The sequence below is a fragment of the Amblyraja radiata genome, chromosome 11 (genome assembly GCF_010909765.2).
Source record: "Amblyraja radiata isolate CabotCenter1 chromosome 11, sAmbRad1.1.pri, whole genome shotgun sequence".
Lineage (NCBI taxonomy): Eukaryota > Metazoa > Chordata > Chondrichthyes > Rajiformes > Rajidae > Amblyraja > Amblyraja radiata.
The window spans coordinates 7,522,721-7,541,547 of NC_045966.1; the positions used below are offsets into that span (position 1 = coordinate 7,522,721).

At 45.2% G+C, this 18,827-nt stretch overlaps 1 protein-coding gene across 1 annotated transcript in view; it reads right to left on the reverse strand.

The window, feature by feature from the left end:
• LOC116978250 (solute carrier family 22 member 5-like) overlaps window positions 1–18,827 on the reverse strand; it is a 50,581-nt gene that overhangs the window by 7,081 nt on the left and 24,673 nt on the right. Inside the window, exon 5 of the mRNA XM_033029251.1 lies at window positions 15,447–15,573. Coding sequence (XP_032885142.1) covers window positions 15,447–15,573 — 127 coding nt within the window. The remainder of the gene's footprint in view (window positions 1–15,446; window positions 15,574–18,827) is intronic.

Below are 18,827 nucleotides of genomic sequence, written 5' to 3' on the forward strand. Positions count from 1 at the left end.
CATTGATGGGAAGAATTCTCTGCATCTGCTCAGCGGAGGGGGACTGAGTAAAATGGCCAAAAATCACAGCCGTAAGTGGTAGCGTTTTATCAAAAATCAATATACAGTGCAAACAGGAAGTGCATTTACAGTAGTGCCTTTTAACTTCAAGCCAAAGCACCCAAGCCACCATTTGCAGTAAGTAGTGCCTTTCAACTTCAAGTCAAAGCTCCCAAGCCACCATTTGCAGTAAGTAGTGTCTATCAACTTCATGCCATCATTTGCAGTAAGTGGTGTCTTTCAACTTCAAGCCACAATTTGCAGTAAGTAGTGCCTTTCAACTTCAAGCCAATGCACCCACGCCCCCCATTTGCAGTAAGTAGTGTATTTCAACTTCAAGCCACACCCAAGCCATCATATATAACCATATAACAATTACAGCACGGAAACAGGCCATCTCGACCCTTCTAGTCAGTGCCGAACACGTATTCTCCCCTAGTCCCATATACCTGCGCTCAGACCATAACCCTCCATTCCTTTCCCGTCCATATAACTATCCAATTTATTTTTAAATGATAAAAACGAACCTGCCTCCACCACCTTCACTGGAAGCTCATTCCACACAGCCACCACTCTCCGAGTAAAGAAGTTCCCCCTCATGTTACCCCTAAACTTCTGTCCCTTAATTCTCAAGTCATGTCCCCTTGTTTGAATCTTCCCTACTCTCAGTGGGAAAAGCTTATCCACGTCAACTCTGTCTATCCCTCTCATCATTTTAATGAGCTCTATCAAGTCCCCCCTTAACCTTCTGCGCTCCAAAGAATAAAGCCCTAACTTGTTCAACCTTTCTCTGTAACTTAGTTGCTGAAACCCAGGCAACATTCTAGTAAATCTCCTCTGTACTCTCTCTATTTTGTTGACATCCTTCCTATAATTAGGTGACCAAAATTGTACACCATACTCCAGAATTGGCCTCACCAATGCCTTGTACAATTTTAACATTACATCACAACTTCTATACTCATTTGCAGGAAGTAGTGCCTTTCAACTTCAAGTCAAAGCTCCGAAGCCACCATTTGCAGTAAGTAGTGCCTTTCAACTTCAAGCCAAAGCAACCAAGCCACCATTTGCAGTAAGTAGTGCCTTTCAACTTCAAACCAAAGCAACCAAGCCACCAGTTGCAGTAATAGTGCCTTTCAACTTCAAGCCAAAGCTCCCAAGCCACCATTTGCAGTAAGTAGTGCCTTTCAACTTCATGCCACCATTTGCAGTAAGTGGTGTCTTTCAACTTCAAGCCACACCCAAGCCATCATTTGCAGTAAGTGGTGTCTTTCAACTTCAAGCCACACCCAAGCCACCATTTGCAGTAAGTAGTGCCTTTCAACTTCAAGCCAAAGCAACCAAGCCACCATGTGCAGTAATAGTGCCTTTCAACTTAAAACCAAAGCTCCCAAGCCACCATTTGCAGTAGGTAGTGCTTTCAACTTCAAGTCAAAACACCCAAGCCACCATTTGCAGTAAGTAGTGTCTTTCAACCTCATGCCACCATTTGCAGTAAGTAGTGCCTTTCAACTTCAAGCCACAATTTGCAGTAAGTAGTGCCTTTCAACTTCTAGCCAATGCACCCACGCCCCCCCATTTGCAGTAAGTAGTTCCTTTCAACTTCAAGCCACACCCAAGCCACCATTTGCAGTAAGTAGTGCCTTTCAACTTCAAGCCAAAGCAACCAATCCACCATTTGCAGTAAGTAGTGCCTTTCAACTTCATGCCACCATTTGCAGTAAGTGGTGTCTTTCAACTTCAAGCCACACTCAAGCCACACCAAACCCATAATTTGCAGTAAGTGGTGTCTTTCAACTTCAAGCCACACCCAAGCCATCATTTGCAGTAAGTAGTGCCTTTCAACTTCAAAGCTCCCAAGCCACCATTTGCAGTAAGTGGTGTCTTTCAACTTCAAGCCACACCCAAGCCACCATTTGCAGTAAGTAGTGCCTTTCAACTTCAAGCCAAAGCAACCAAGCCACCATTTGCAGTAATAGTGCCTTTCAACCTCAAGCCAAAGCTCCCAAGCCACCATTTTCAGTAAGTAGTGCCTTTCAACTTCATGCCACCATTTGCAGTAAGTAGTGCCTTTCAATTTCAAGACACACCCAAGCCAAGCCAACCGGGGGGGGGCTTTCTGGAGCGCTAGTATGAATCATTTTAGAACCAATAGACATTTTTTTTGCAAGCTTTAGAACCAATAGACATTTTTTTGCCAGCTTTAGAACCAATAGACATATTTTTGCCAGCTTTAGAACCTAGACATATTTTTGCAAGCTTAGAACCAATAGAGACACTTTTTGCAAGCTTTAGAACCAATAGAGACACTTTTTGCAAGCTTTAGAACTAATAGAGACACTTTTTGCAAGCTTTAGAACTAATAGACATTTTTTGCAAGCTTTAGAACCAATAGAGACACTTTTTGCAAGCTTTAGAACCAATAGACATCTTTTTTTGCAAGCTTTAGAACCAATAGACACATTCTGCAAGCATTTTAGAACCACTAAGGGCACTTACATTTGAGTAGACATGTGTTCAGTGTTATTCACAGCTCAGAGAAATGTGACCCTCTGCCTTCCTCCATCTTGAAGAGTGAGTGAGGCACACCACTTCCTGGTTTTATAGTCCCTCCCCCCTGCCGCCAGCGGGGGCAGCAGAGAGAATGGGGAATTTTGTAAAAACATTAATATCTCTGTCATTTTTAATCGACGGGAAAAATCCTCGGCACACATGCGGCGGAGGGGGGCGCTGAGCAAGGTGGCCAAAAATGACGGCCGTAGGTGGTGGCGTTCTCTCGGAAATCGCAGAACAGATGGCCAAAACCGGTCAAGAACAGACTTTTAGTAATATAGAAGATAGATAGATAGATAGATGTTTAGAAGTACAGTATGGAAACAGTACCATTGACCCACTGAGTCGAAGGCGACCATTGGGAGCTGCTCCAAGGGACCGTTTGCGCGGACCATTCGCGGCCTGCAGTGGCACAGAATGGTGGAGAATGCCTACAACCTCACTTCACCAGACCGATCCTGCAACATCGCTAGGGCCCTGGTGAGACCGCACTCGGAGTGTTGGGTGCAATTTTGGTTTCCTACTTTGAGGAAGGTACATTATTGCTATTGAGGGAGTCCAGGTTAATTTCCGGGATGGCGGGACTTAGGGCTACAGAGTCAAGGAATATGGGGAAAAAGCAGGAACGAGGTACTGTTTTTGGATGATCAGCTATGATCATATTGAATGGCGGTGCTGTCTTGAAGGGCCAAATGGCCTATTCCTGCACCTATTTTTCCATGTTTCTACAACAATGGGCCTTTTATGGCCAGCTTCACTCTGAAAATGGGGCCAAAACCCGGCGACTCTTGCATATTGACTGAATGGACTATTTGTATACACGTTGTACTTAATCTAAGATTGTGTTTATGTACAGTAATACTTTACTGAACTATAAATACAGTAAATAATTTCACTGTGCCTCAGTACATGTGACAAGAATGAACTATTGAACTAATTCTATCTTATCCCACTTTCTCATCCACTCCCTACACATCAGAAGCAATGTTTACATCAGCCTATTAACATACAAACCCACACTTTGGGAGGAAATCGAGGCATTCGGAGGAAACACGCACAGTCACAGGGAGAATGTGCAAACTCCACACAGGCAGTACCCAAGGTCAGGATTGAACCCGGGTCTCTGGTGCTGTGAGGCAGCGGTTCTACCATCTGGACCACTGTGCCACTCTCAATGCCAAACAATATTAATAGTAAGATTAAACGAGAACTTACCAGTTTGAAGTTTGATCTTTATTTTATGAGGAGTAACGTTGAGGGATTACGTGAAGACCCCGCCAGTACGCATGCGTGTCAATCTTCAAAGCAGCGGTGTGAAATCACAGACAACAGTAAATGAACTGAACATAGTAAGATTAGAGAAATAGGATACCAGTTGAACTTTATGATCGAGGGTGGGCGTGGAGGGCACGTAATCCCTCAACGTTACTCCTCATAAAATAAAGATCAAACTTCAAACTGGTAAGTTCTCGTTTAATCTTACTATTTTACTTCGGAGTCACGTGAGTGACTACGTGAAGATTTTAAAGCTCTGTGATTTCACGCCGTGGAAACGAGTCCAGGCGTCATACACTGCATCAGTAGGCCAATGGTGAGTGAACATTAAGAATGCATTCAGACATGACATAGATATAGACATGTTGATGCTATTAATGAATAATAGTGGCAATAGTAACCTCCCTCAACCTGGAGGAAGTATGAACCAGTCCTAACATAGAGTTGGCAATACCCCTGATCTGGCAATAGGTTTATTCTGAATATTTGGACAGATCAATAGTTTGACCATCCTGCAACCGCTAGGATGTGGTCCATCCCTGCTGCTGAGGTATAGCGGTCCTGGTGGAATGAGACTCAATGTCAATGTACACTCCTGTATATGCCAGACCCATATAACCATCTGGAGAAGGTTCGTAGTGATTCCTTCTAACAAGATTTTATGTAACTAACAATATTGCTGTCAGAGTCTATAAGGCTCTTGGGAACCTTGACATACTGGTGTAGATGCGTGATCACACGCAACCCAAGGTCCATGGGATATGCAACATCTAGTTTGGTCTTGTGTCCCTGTCTAATCTGCTTGACTAATCATAAACAAAACATGTTATTATAGCCTGCAGATATGATCATCCTATCCAGTGTAGCAATGACTGGACCCATAGCGCTGTACTCAGCGCCATGGCATAATCACTAGTACGTGAGTATGAGCATGGACAGGGATGTTGCTGGTGCCCATCGGTGAAGTGACGTAGTACAATGTTAACAACCCATCTCTCTGCGTCCCTAGGCCTGGGAGGTTTTAAGTTGACGATACCTTCATATTCTAGATGTCAGAGGGTGAGACCGGACAGAGTGGTTTATGTTCTCAGCAGCCAAATGATGAGGAGGTACTTCAAGCACAGTAATGGAATATTAACTTAATGTTATAATCCCATAAAACTGAATTTTAATGTGTCAGTCATCCGTGCCGAGTTAAACGTAAGGAAGCATAAACAATGCTTCCCATCTCCTATGCAGATTGCTGCTATTTGGTGCTATCCCTGCAATCTGTAGTGAGCACTCCTAATGCTTATGGTTTGACAACCCGAGCCGCAGGAACGATCTCTCAGAGTCTGTAAGTCTATGAATTGATTATATCATGCAGAGGATGGTTTCAACATCACAACTGAACCAGCATCTTTTTTATCCGGAAATAACTATGTAAGGTTTTATGCTCATTCTTCACCTCAGCGGGAGCCATAGGTACATAACCCAGGCAGGCACTATGAAAACCCGGAAGCGGGAATCTTGCTGAATTTTGCAAGACCCGTCTATTGAGGCCAAATGGAGGAAGACATAAAAGAACATTCCTTCCTAGTGTAGCGAGAATGCACCCTTCGCCACTATATGCCTCGTTCACTGTTGATTGAGCCTGGATGCAAGCATCTCAATAGTTAGTGTTCCATCGATCCACAATGTCATTAAATACTTTGTGATCACACATTCATCCTGTGTTGTCATTGATTTTGCATAATAATACACCAGTGCTAAATGCGGTTTGGTAAACTATCACCGGATACTTTGATTTGATTGTACCTTTGTGATTAACATATACCACACACCCTTTAATGCACAGAATGCACCTGGTGTCCATTGGCAGTTGATACCATGACTGAACACTTGATAACTCATGCTAATCCCATCTGCCTCCGTAACTAGAGATGGTATTAGTAAATTACCCATCTTTGGGCAATAGCATCAGTTTGGAAATGACTGAAGATTTACGGATAAGAGGTTTTAGTGGAGCAAAGCTGTCCATCATTATGACTTTGATAGTTTCAGCTAAAAATAGCAGAGGTCTAATTTTTTGTCTTAGAGCTGATCCAAGACAAATAAATGGATGATTGTATCCCAATAATCAATAGTTTCAGTTGGTATCAACTTAATTCAAAATTTAACTGAACGGGTGAGAACCAATTTCTCAAATATAGCTATGTTGCTGATAAGGCTAATTTAGTAAAATACAGTATGTTCAATATCATCCAGATTGGCCATGCCACTTATTTGTTAGCTCTGTGCAGTTGAAGCACTGATAGTAGTGTTTTGGTAAATAATCTGGAAACTAGAGTTAGCACATTTTGCAACGCCTGTGAGTGTATCGTTGCGTCATCCAGTTAAATTTCAAATATCTTCAACCCTGTGAGCGGAAATGATCACATGGAAGTTATTTAGAAAAGTCTATACTACACATGCGGGTTGAGGCTGTTGACAATGATCAGTCCACATCCCATTCTTGTGAGCCTGCCTTGAAAGACAACTCCAACCATACCTGTGTGCAGTATAAACTAATCTTATGTTATCCCAAACCAGTGTAAATATTCAAACCAGTTTAATATTACCAACTTGTATCCGTGACAGGAGACATCATCGATGTGGTTCCATACCTTTATCCGAATGGGAGGACTTATGCAACCCGACCCAGGAGCTGCCTCAAACATGTGTGCATGATTTTGCACCTGCTCCTGGGAGGTAGAGGAGCTCGAGTATGGGGTTGGCGCATCTTCCAGGAAGGCCGTTCTGGGTTGTGGCCTAAAAAGACCTTTGTCCTGGTTGTACGGCCTTCAAGCTTTCACCAGCTTCAGTTCATCGTGGTTTGCTGGTGGGTGCGTAGGGGTGCTGCCTTCGAAGATGTGAGGTCTTGCGTGATGAAGTGGCCTTCCTGAACCCGACGGCCACTCGTCAAGCTCCTGCTGCTGGTAGTGTTGTTCCTGCACCCCCTGCACACTTGTTGTATCTTCAGCCAAACCCCGGTCTTCAGAGTCAGCCCAGAAGTGACTCCTAATGCTCCCCTCTGTCGAGGGAGATGCATTATGCAGCCCTCAAGGTGCTGCCATGGGCATCCTGGGACCCCATGGTGACTAGACTCCATATACCGGAGCATGTCACATTGGAGCTTCTGCTCCATCAACCGATCCATGCGGGATATGCGATCACAGTTGCTCCTGCCGGCGGTGAGTCTTCACAGCCTGACTCGTCCAAGTCTTCGGCTTGTCCGACTTCTGCTTGTCCTTCCCACCAGTCTGTTGTCGATTCCAACTGTGCAGGTGCCAGGTCGGAGACTGCTGATCAATAGCGATCCAGGTGCAGTCAACCGTTGCTGACTGCGCTGACTGCTCTGACTGCCCGCAATTCTGCTGTCCTCCGCAGTCAGTCTGGATGCGGTCCATTCCTGTAACATATTCTCACAAAATAGCACAAAACGACCTTCGAGTAAGGAATTTACCTGCATGTCCTTTTTAAAACCTTCTGCTGCGGGGCAACGGTCCTCCCGAGCCTGGTCTCGTGGTCGTAGTTTGTTACAGCTGGGGTTCCCTCTGTGGTCCTTGTAGAAAGGCTTCCATTGCGGGTTGTTTCTCCCCCGAGCTTTTTCTCCGCGGTCCCTTATAGCAGGGCTTCTCCGTGATGTTCTCCAGTCGGGGCCTCCCCCCTCCCCACCGATCTGGGTATCCCCGCAGTAACTGCAGCCGGGATATCCCCGCGGTCCCTATAAAAGGGATAGCCGCGATTTACAAAGTCAGGGGGGGGGGTGTATATGAAGCCGCTGGTTTTACTGCCAGCGGCTCAGTAGGCGACTTACCGCCGTCCGCTCGTCGCATCCCGCAGTCTGTGCAGCGTTCTCCAGGTGCCCCCGTCACCAATATGAAGCCGCTGGCTCCAATGCCAGCGGCTCGAAGGTGAATTCACCGTCGCTCGCTACCCGTATTCCACGGTCTCCGGAGCGGTTGTTCAGGTGCCCCCAGCACCAATATGAAGCCGCTGGTTTTACTGCCAGCGGCTCGAAGGCAAATCCACCGCCGTCCGCTTCCTGTATTCCAAGGTCTCCGGAGCGGTTGTCCACCAATATGAAGCCGCTGGTTCTACCACCAGCGGCTCAAAGGTGAATTCACCGTCGCTCGCTACCCGCATTCCGCAAGGCGTCTTCCGAGCGCCTAGGTCCGTGGGCGGGATTCCCCGTGACCGAGGTTCCCTGAAGTTCGTGACTGGGGTCTCCCCTCCGTCCCGACTTCGCCCCGGACTTTTAGCAGGACCTCTAAGTAGAGGTTCCTGCAAGAAGATCTAAGCCTCAAAAGTTTTTAAAAAACTTACCTCAGGTCTGTTGCTGGCAGGAGAATCACGTACACCCTGCCAGTCGCAACGCAATGCGATAGACGATATGACACGCATGCGTACTGGCGGGGTCTTCACGTAGTCACTCACGTGACTCCGAAGTAAAATTCTTCTCCATTATCGGAGTGAGGCTAAACGCAAATTGAGGGAACAGCATCTCATAATTCGCTTGGGCAGCTTACAGCCCAGTGATATGAATTTGATTGCTCGAATTTCAGGTACCGCAGCATTTGCTCTCTCTCTATCCCTCCCCCACCCGTATCACTAGCTTCTCGTTTTCACCCAACAAACTGCTAAAATAGCCTGTTTCCTTTATTATTGTTACTTTTTTGTATATCTTTCATTCATTGTTCTTTATCTCTCTACATCATCGCCTATATCTCTCGTTTCCCTTATCCCTAACCAGTCTGAAGAAGGGTCTCGACTGAAACGTCACCCATTTCTTCTCTCCAGAGAAGTTACCCATCCCGCTGAGTTACTACAGTTTTTTGTGACTATCTTCGGTTCCAACCAGCATCTGCCGTTTCTTTTCATTGGGCGGCGCGACTCTCGTCAGCAGCGGCCTCTGCAGTCCGTCTGTGTTTTATTATTTTTTGTCTCGTTTTTATGTAGTTTTTGTTATTTTTTTTGTTGGGGTATGTGTGTGTGGGGGTGGGGGTGGGGTGGGGGTAACTTTAAAATCTTTCCCCTGCACGGGAGACCCGACCTTTCTTTGTCGGGTCTCCGTTGTCGTTGGGGCTGCAACGTGGAGCGGCCTCCAACAGGAACGACCTGGGGTTCCAGCTGCGGAGCTGCCGACTGCTCACCGTCACGGGGCTGGCCGAGTCCGGAGCGGGTGGAGCTGTGGTGGACGCTGCTGCCACCCGACCTCCAGAGATTCGGAGGCTGCAACTGCGGGTTTGGCGGACGGCAACGCCGGGAGCCCGCGGGTCCCTGCTGGGAGACCGCTTTTCGGGGCTTCCGCAACGGCGACTTCTCCCGCCCGAGTTGCGGGGTTGAAGAGCACCTGAGCGGGGCCTTACAGCACCGCCCCGCGCGGCTTGGAATGGCCGCGGGACTCTGCGAGCGCACGCCGGGGCTCCAACACCAAGACCCGGTGCGCGACATTGCATCACCCGGCGCGGCTTTAATGGCCGCGGGACAATCGCCATCGCCAGCCGGGGGCTTTGACTTTGACTCTGACTCTGACATCGGGGGGGAGAGTGCAGTGGAGAGATAAGTTTTTTTTGCCTTCCATCACAACGATGTGATGGATGTTTGTGTAAACTGTGTTGTGTCTCGGGTCTTTTTGTTTTGTAAAGTATGGCTGCAGAAACGACATTTCGTTTGGACCTCAAGGGGTCCAAATGACAATAAATTGAATTGTATTGTATTGTATTGTATTCCTACACATTCGTTCTTCTGAGATAGGTTTAGATTTATTATTTCCACTTGTACTGAGCTAGAGTAAAAAGCTTTGTTTTGCATGCTATCCAATCAAATCAGATAATACTACACATAAATACTATCAAGCCAAACTCAAGTACCATAGGTCGAGCAAAGGGAAAAATACAGAGTACAAAATATAGTTCTCAGCATTAGTGCATCAGTTCCAGAGACAAAGTCCAATAGCTTATGGAACAGGTAGAAACAAAATGCTGGAGTAACTCAGCGTATCAGGCAGCATCTCTGGAGAGAAGGAATGGGTGACGTTTCGGAACACGAGAGATATAGACAGTGATGTAGAGAAATATAGAACAAATGAATGAAAATATGCAAAAAGGTAACGATGATAAAGGAAACAGGCCATTGTTAGCTGTTTGCTAGGTGAGAACGAGAAGCTGGTGCGATTATATCTCTCATTTCCCTTTCCCCTGACTCCAGTCTGAAGAAAGGTCTTGACACGAAACGTCACCCATTCCTTCGTTCCAGAGATGTCCCGCTGGGTTACTCCAGCATTTTGTGTCTATCTTTGAACTTAAAACAGTGCTTTGTTCAGTGCTTATGTTCAGAAGCCTGATAACAGAGGGAAGAAGTTGTTCTTGAGTCTGGTTTCAAACATCGGTATCTTCTGCCTGATGGGAGCATGAGAAGAAAGAATCTCCAATAATCAAATGGTAGAATTTACAAAGATCGGAGTAATTTGTTTCCACTCTTCAAAACCAGAGGTCATAGATTAAAGGCAAGGAGGGAAATATTTAATTTGAACCCGAGGGGTAACCTTTTCACACAAAGGGTGATGGGTGCATGGAATGAGCTGCCAGAGCAGGTCGTTGAGGCAGGTACTATCACAACGTTTATGAAACATTTGGACAGCTACATGAATAGGACAGGTTTAGAGTGACAAGGGTCAAACGCAGGCAGGTGGGATCATCATAGATGGGGCATGTTGGTCAGTGTGGGCAAGTTCATAAGTGATAGGAGCAGAATTAGAACCTTCGGCCCATCAAGTCTACTCCACCATTCAATCATAGCTGATCTTTCTCTCCCTCCTAACCTCATTCTCCTGCCTTCTCTCCATAACCCCTGACACCCATACTAATCATTAATCTATCTAGCTCGGCATTAAAAATATCCATTGACTTGGCCTCCACAGCCTTCTGTGGAAATGAACTCCACTGAATCACCACCCTCTGACTAAAGGAATTCCTCCTCATCTCCTTTCTAAACGTATGTCCTTTTATTCTGAGGCAATGGCCTCTGAACCTAGACTCTCCCACTAGTGGAGACATCCTCTCCCCATCCATTCTATCCATGCCTTTCATTATTCGGTAATCATCATTTATTGTTGATCTCACAATTTTGCTTGTGGTATAACTCTCTTGTGGCTCATTTACATTCACAATAAGTTCTGAATGGATCCTGATTCTGGTCTCAGGATCAGCTCTGAATTACAAGTGACTTGTACAGTGAGGTTTCAACTACTTCACATTCTGTTGTATTCCGTCTGCATTATACCCAATTACAGTTAATAATGTAATTGCAGAATTAGTATACATATTAATCCAAACCAAATGTTATTTTGCAGCTGTGCAGATGGTCTGTGTGATTCACTTTGTTTATTCATTAACCTGCACGCTAAACTTGGACTGCAAACAGTGGTTTACAATGTAAGTGGTGTAAAACTTCCAGTTTAATGATGGTATGCCAGGACACAGTTCAAGCTGCGAATGCAACCCCCAATGAAGATTGCTTTTCAGACCACATCACATTATTTCCGATTCTTATGTTCCGCTTGGGCAGCTTACAAAACAACGGTATGAACATTGAGTGTAGGAAGGAACTGCAGATTTAGTTTAGTTTAGTTTGGTTTAGAGATACAGTGCGGAAACAGGCCCTTCAGCCCACCGAGTCCGCCCCTACCAGAGATCCCCACCCACTTACACTATCCTACTCACACTAGGGACAATTTACATTAACACCAAAGCTAATTAACCTCCAAAATTATACGTCCTTGGATTGTGGGAGGAAACCGGAGCTCCTGGGGAAATCCCATGCAGGTCACGGGGAGAACATACAAACTCTATACAGACAGCACCCATAGTGCAGGTGCAGGCTCGAAGGGCCGAATGGCCTACTCCTGCACCTATTTTCTATGTTTCTATGTGGTCAGGATTGAAGCAACTCTGACAGCAACTCTACCGCTGTGCCACCGTGACGATTTATACTGAAGATAGCACAAAATGCTGGAGTAACTCAGCAGGCCAGGCAGCATCTTTGGAGAAAAGGAATAGGTGATGTTTTGGGTCGGAACCCTTCTTCAGACTTTTCTCCAGAAATGATGCCTGACCTGCTGAGTTACTCCAGCATTTTGTGTCTATCTTTGGTATGCACATTGAATACTCTAACTTTAGGTAACCAACCGACACATATAATCCCTCTCCTATCATGCCTTTGCCCCTCACTTCCCCATGCCCCAACTGGATGTGCACTCATTTATCCCTTTCCCCCCATCCCCATCCCCTTCCATCTGTATTCCTTCCTCTGGATTCACATTTCGTGCCTCTTCTATCCCTATCTCACACTTGCTGTCTTTTCATCTCCGGCCATTGTCCAACCATCTGCCTTTGAATCTCCCAATCCCCTCACCTGCATCCACCTATGACTTGCCAGCCTTTATCCCCCCCCCCACCCCCCTACCCCCCCACCACTCTTTCAACTTTATTCCTGCTGCTCCAATCAACCTAAAGAAGTATTACAACCTGAATTGCCACCTCAGCCTGTTCTCCAGAGATGCTGCCTGGCCCGCTGAGTTACTGCAGCACTTTGTGTCCACTTCTGATCCTGGCCCAGCTGATAAAAACACTGCTATCATGGGTTATAAGGAGACGAAACACTATCTTTACATGACGTCATGTTGTGAATTTCATCATTTAAAGGAAATTATGTAAGAATTAAATTTTGTTTATTTTAGAGATACTGCGCGGAAACGGGCACTTTGGTCCACAGAGTCCGCGAAGATGAGCGATCCCTGCACACGAACACTATCCTTCACACACCAGGGGACAAATTACAATTTGACCAAAGCCAATTAACCTACAAACCTGCACTACTTTGGAGTGTGGGAGGAAACCGGAGATCCTGGGGGAAACCCACGAAGGTCACGGGGAGATCATGCCATCTCCGTACAGACAAGCACCCATGGTCAGGATCGAACTTGCATCTCTGGCACTGTGAGGCAGCAAGGTTATTGAGTTTTGATTTAAAAGGTATGTGGTGTGTGATCCTAACTATGGTATCGGGAGCATGCTGATACCAGTGATAGCTACACAAGCAATGTGTAATCAAATTTTTTCACACAGAGAGTGGTGAATCTCTGGAACTCCCTGCCACAGAGGGTAGTCGAGGCCAGTTCATTGGCTATATTTAAGAGGGAGTTAGATGTGGCCCTTGTGGCTAAGGGGATCAGAGGGTATGGAGAGAAGGCAGGTACGGGATACTGAGTTGGATGATCAGCCATGATCATATTGAATGGCGGTGCAGGCTCGAAGGGCCGAATGGCCTACTCCTGCACCTAATTTCTATGTTTCTATGTTTCTATGTACCTAAGCACCAACAAAGGAATCTCCTCATTTAGGTCCATGCCCATTGAACGATCAGGTCAAAGTTGGATAGAGGTGACAAGTCTGTCCATTTTCTCCCACAGCTGTGTCCAGGTCTGCTATATCCCCCCAACACTTTGTCTTCTGCTGTGGAGATTTCCCTCTTCTATGTTCCCTGGGAAGTGGAAGCCATGCCCAGCTGAATCTGTTCTGCATCTTCATAGTTCATAAGTGATAATAGCAGAATTAGGCCATTCGGCCCATCATGTCTACTCCGCCATTCAATCATGGCTGATTTATCTCTTCCTCCTTGCCACATTCTCCTGCCTTCTCCCCACAACCCCTGATACCTGTACAAATAGTAAATCCATCTATCCCAGCCTTAAAAATATCCATTGACTTGGCCCCCACAGGCTTATGTGGCAATGAATTGCACAGATTCACCACTCTCTGACTAAAGAAATTCCTCATCATCTTCCTAAAGGAACATCCTTTAATTCTGAGGCTGTGCCCTCTGGTCCTAGACTCTCCCACTGGTGGAAACATCTTCTCCACATCCACTCTATCCAAGCCTTTCACTATTCGCAACTTTGCATCAAATCGCATCTTGCAGCTCCTACATAATTTTGTTCATGTTCTCGCTCTCCAACTGCTCCCATTCACTCATTGACCAAATGACCTTACTTACAGCTTACCCCCATGGTCACCCTGGTTTTCCCCTATCAGAGACATTCCCCCAACCAACCCTCCATCCCACCCCATTCTCCGTGTACCTTAAGCATTTTTGTAGACTTTGTTAAACTGGACTACAAAATGCCTCATAAGCGAAGGTTTCCCATATTGATATTTGCAGCAAAATCCAAAGACCTGAATCAACATTTTAACTCCCCTTCCCATTCCCACACTGACCTTTCTGTACTGGGGTTCCTCCACATGCAAATTGGAGGAACAGTACCTCATATTTCGCGTGGGCAGCTTACAACCCAGCGGTTTGAAAGTAGATTTCTCTAATTACAAGTATCTCCCTGCATATCCTCTTTCCCACCCCCACAAGATTGACGCAAAAAGCTGGAGTAACTCAGCGGGACAGGCTGCATCTCTGGAGAGAAGGAATGGGTGACGTTTTGGGTCGAGACCCTTCTTTAGATCGTTTCGGGTCGAGACCCTTCTTCAACAAAGAAGGCTCTCGACCCGAAACGTCACCCATTCCTTCTCTCCAGAGATGCTGCCTGTCCCGGTGAATACTCCAGCTTTTTGTGTCTTCCTCAGACTCCGTTTTGGAACATCACCCATTCCTTCTCTGCCTGTAAGTCTGCCTGTCCTGGTGACTTACTCCAGCTTTTTGTGTCTATCTTCTGTTTAAACCATCATCTGCAGTTCCTTCTTACACATTTCCTCCCCGTCAGTTGCCCTACTAGTTCCACTGTTCTTAACCTTGTATCCCTTCATTATCATCTCTTCCCCAGCCAACAATGGGCAATTGTGGGTTCCACCCTTCCTTGGTCATCTATTGCAAGCCCTGATTTGTTCCGACCTTTGCCTTCCTCCAGTTCCCCCCACCCCTACCTTCAGTCTGAAGAAGGGTATCGACCCAAAACGTCACCCATCCTTTTTCTCCAGAGACGCTACCTGACCTGCTGAGTTACTCCAACACTTGTTTAAGAAAGAACTGCAGATGCTGGTAAAATCGAAGGTATACACAAAATGCTGGAGTAACTCAGCGGGTGAGGCAGCATCTATGGAGAGAAGGAATTGCCGACCCTTCGCTGCATAGATGCTGCCTCACCCGCTGAATTACCCAAGCATTTCGTATCTTACTCCAACACTTTGCGTCTATCTTCGATCTGAATAAATCTCTGTTCTTCTCGTGAGCCATCTAATTAACAAGTCAAGCATGTTTTATTGTCATGTGTCCCAGATAGAACACTGAAATTCTTACGTGCAGCTACTGTATGTAACTGTGTATCTGCCACTAATACCCAGCTTGTTTCGAACCAACTCCACAAAATAAAACTACAAGTTAAGATTAAGTTTGGGTTAAAGTTAAATGTTTAGAGCAAAACTTAACCAGATTTTAGAAATTGATTGACCCTTAATATTCACTCAGTCACCAAATACCATAACAAGTAAACAGGCATTAATGTACTCAATGACCAAATGGAAAATTAAAGCAATATTATGTGTCGATACCTCAAGATCATTGAAGAGTACAGGTGGAGGAGTGATGCCATTTTTCCTTGCCATGTGTTGGATTATTGCTTCAGCCTCCTGTATCCGTCCTTTGTGCAAAAGCCAGCGTGGGGATTCAGGCACAAACCTAAAAGCAACAAAAAATGATCATGTTTTTACGAAGAGGAGATGATAGATCAGCTAAGATTGAATGGTGGCATAGAATTAGTGGGTCAAATGGCCTAATTCTGCTCCTATCACTTATGAAGCATGGTGCACAATGGTAGAGTTGCTGCTTTGTAGTGCCGGAGACCCAGGTTCGATCCTGTCTACAGGTGCTGTCCGTACGGATTTTGTACGTTCTCCCTGTGACCACGTGGATTTTCTCCGGGTGCTTCGGTTTCCTCCCACACTCGAAGACGTAGAGGTTTGTAGGTTAATAGGCTTCAGCAAAATTGTAAATTGTCCCTTGAGTGTAGGATAGTGCTAGTGTACGGGGTGATCACTGGTCGGCGCGGACTCGGTGGGCCAAAGAGCCTGTTTCTGCACTGTTTCTCTAAACTAAACTAAACTAAACTAAACATAAGCACACCAATCAGATAACGTATGAACACTGTGTTATTATCACATAGGCCAGGGATTTGAAAAAGGCATTTTGTTTTGAAAGTTCTGGAGCCAAGTTGTGAACTTTTGTTCGACATAGCTCAAAATTTAAATCGCTATTTGTTCATGTGCAACTGGTAAGAAACTGTCAACATATGTGGAAGTATAATTGTGTCCTTGATTGAGGCAAGAACCAAAGATTTCTGCACTTTCAGAAGAAAATATGAAAGGAGAAATATGTTAGTCTTTGGCCGGCACAGTGGTGCAGCATCAGAGTTGCTGCCTAACGGCGCCAGAGAACTGGGTTCCACCTTGACCATGGATGCTGTATGTACGGAGTTTATACATTCTTCCGCGTGGGTTTTCTCCAAGATCTTTGTTTTCTGAGGTTTGTAGGCTAATTGGCTTGGTGTAAATGTAAATTGTCCCCAGTGTGTGTGGGATAGTGTTAGTGTGCGGGGATCGCTGGTCGGCACGGACCTGGTGGGCAAAAGGGCCTGTTTCCGCGCTATATCTGTGAAGTAAAGTAAACTAAATGGCTACAATTCAAGCAAGATAATACTTGTGGCTGACTCTGGTCTCACGTGACAGAAAGAAATCAGCAGATTGTAAAGTATTTACTTTCCTCTTCCATGGCCCTGAGGACTGAAAGTCTGTTTCCTGTCTCTTATTGCACGAGATGAGATGAACTAACTCAGCAGGGACCAGTGGTTGACATTTCAGTGGGTGTTTTATTGCAATAAACTATCGATGTGTACATGTGTACATAAATATTATATAAATATAGTATAATGTTGATATATATATGTGTGTGTGTACTATATATATATATAAAGTTTATATATATGAACTTTTTCTCATTTATTATCTAATATAATAATGTATACATACCACACACACACATATATGTTCACATACATATTTGTATATGTCCAAATACGTGTATACATATAGATACATATACATAAACCAAACAAAAAACAGTGCATGAAGACAAAACCACCAACAATATTCAAAACATCTGATTTATTTTTGTGGTTATCATGTGGTCAATTACAAAATTCATATTTGCAAAGAGAACAAAAAGTAAGCGATATGTAATGGATCTTGTTAGGCCCAAGGTATTCAGACCTCTCATCGCAAATACATTTCACAAGAACTTGGGCTCATTTCCTCAAAAGACCAATTATAATAAGTAGAGACACAGGGAACTGCAGATGCTGGTTTACAAAAAAAAAAGCAAAGTTTTAGTTTAATTTTGGAGACACAACATGGAACCAGGCCCTTTAGCCCACTGTGTCCGCGCCGACCAGCGATCACCCGTACACTAGGTCTGTCCAACAAACTAGGGACTATTTACAATTTTTACGGAAGCCAATAAACCTACAAACCAGCACGTCTTTGTAATATAGGAGGAAAGCGGAGCACCCAGAGAAGACTCATATGGTCACAGGGAGAACGTACAAACTCACTACAGACAGAGCCCATGGTTAGGATTGAACCTTAACACTCTTTACAGATAATTGACAATAACATACAAAACTTTCACTTTTGTTAATTGCGTACAATCTTAACAGCAGAATTTATTTCTAAGCATTTAGATTAGATTAGTTTATTATTGTCACATATTCCGAGGTACAGTATAAAGCTTTTTTGTTACATGCTATCCAGTCAGAGGAAAGACTATACGTGATTATGCGTCAGCAGGTGGCGCTGAATAATACCTGACGCTGCCAACGGTTTGTCTCGTCTTTTTCTTCTTTGCTGTTTTTAGTCTGTTTTTAAATATATGTTTGAGTGTACATAAATGTATGTTTTAGTGTACCTTGCATTTTGTATTATGAGGGGGATGGCAGGGGGAGTGGCGGGGGGAGTGGCGGGGGTGGGTGCTGGAAACTTTTTTGATCTCTTTCCTCGACGGAGAAGCGACTTTTTTCGTATCGTATCTCTGTCTGCGCTGCAGCCTGACATCATGGAGCTGGCGGCCTCTTGCTGGGGATCAACCTTGGTAGCTCCAACCGTGGGAGCCTGCAGACTTAATATCGTAGAGCTCGTGGTCTCTTGGTTAGGGACCGAATTCGGGACCTCCAAGCCGGCAGGGTTAGGGTTAGCCACAGGAGCTTCGACCACCCCGACGCGGGAGCTCCGATCGCCCCAGCATGGGAGTTCCGATTGCCCTGCGTGGGAGTTTCGATTGCACCGGAGTGGGAGGATCGATCGCCCCGGCGTGGGAGCTTAGTTCGCCGGCTGTAGAGTCTTCGATCGCCCCGACTGCGGATGGTTTGACTGCCCGACCACGGGAGAAAGGAGTAATGAAGATAACACTTTATTGCCTTCCATCACAGTGGGGAATGTGGTGGTGCCACTGTGGTGGATGTTTATGGTAATTTTCATGTAGTTGTGTGTCTTGTTGCTATTTTTTGGTATGACTGTATGGCAAAATCAAATTCTTTGTATGTTGCAAAACCTACTTGGCTAATAAATAAATTACGATTACATTCAAGTCATCCACAGTGTACAGCTACAGGATACAGGGAACAAGGTTTAGTGCAAGATAAAGTCCAGACTCGGACGAAGTGCCTGTTTCCATGCTGCATGTATAAAACTCAAACTAGAACTACCTTGACAACTTCAGTCTGCACACTGAACCTTGATAATTATACCTGGCCAATTCTTCCCCCTTTTTCTTTTCTTTTCTAGGCCCTTCTCAGAACCTCGACATCACAACTTCTAATCATTAGGGCAAGTGACAGGAGTTGAATAAGGCCATTCTGCCCATCGTCTACTCTGGCATTCGAT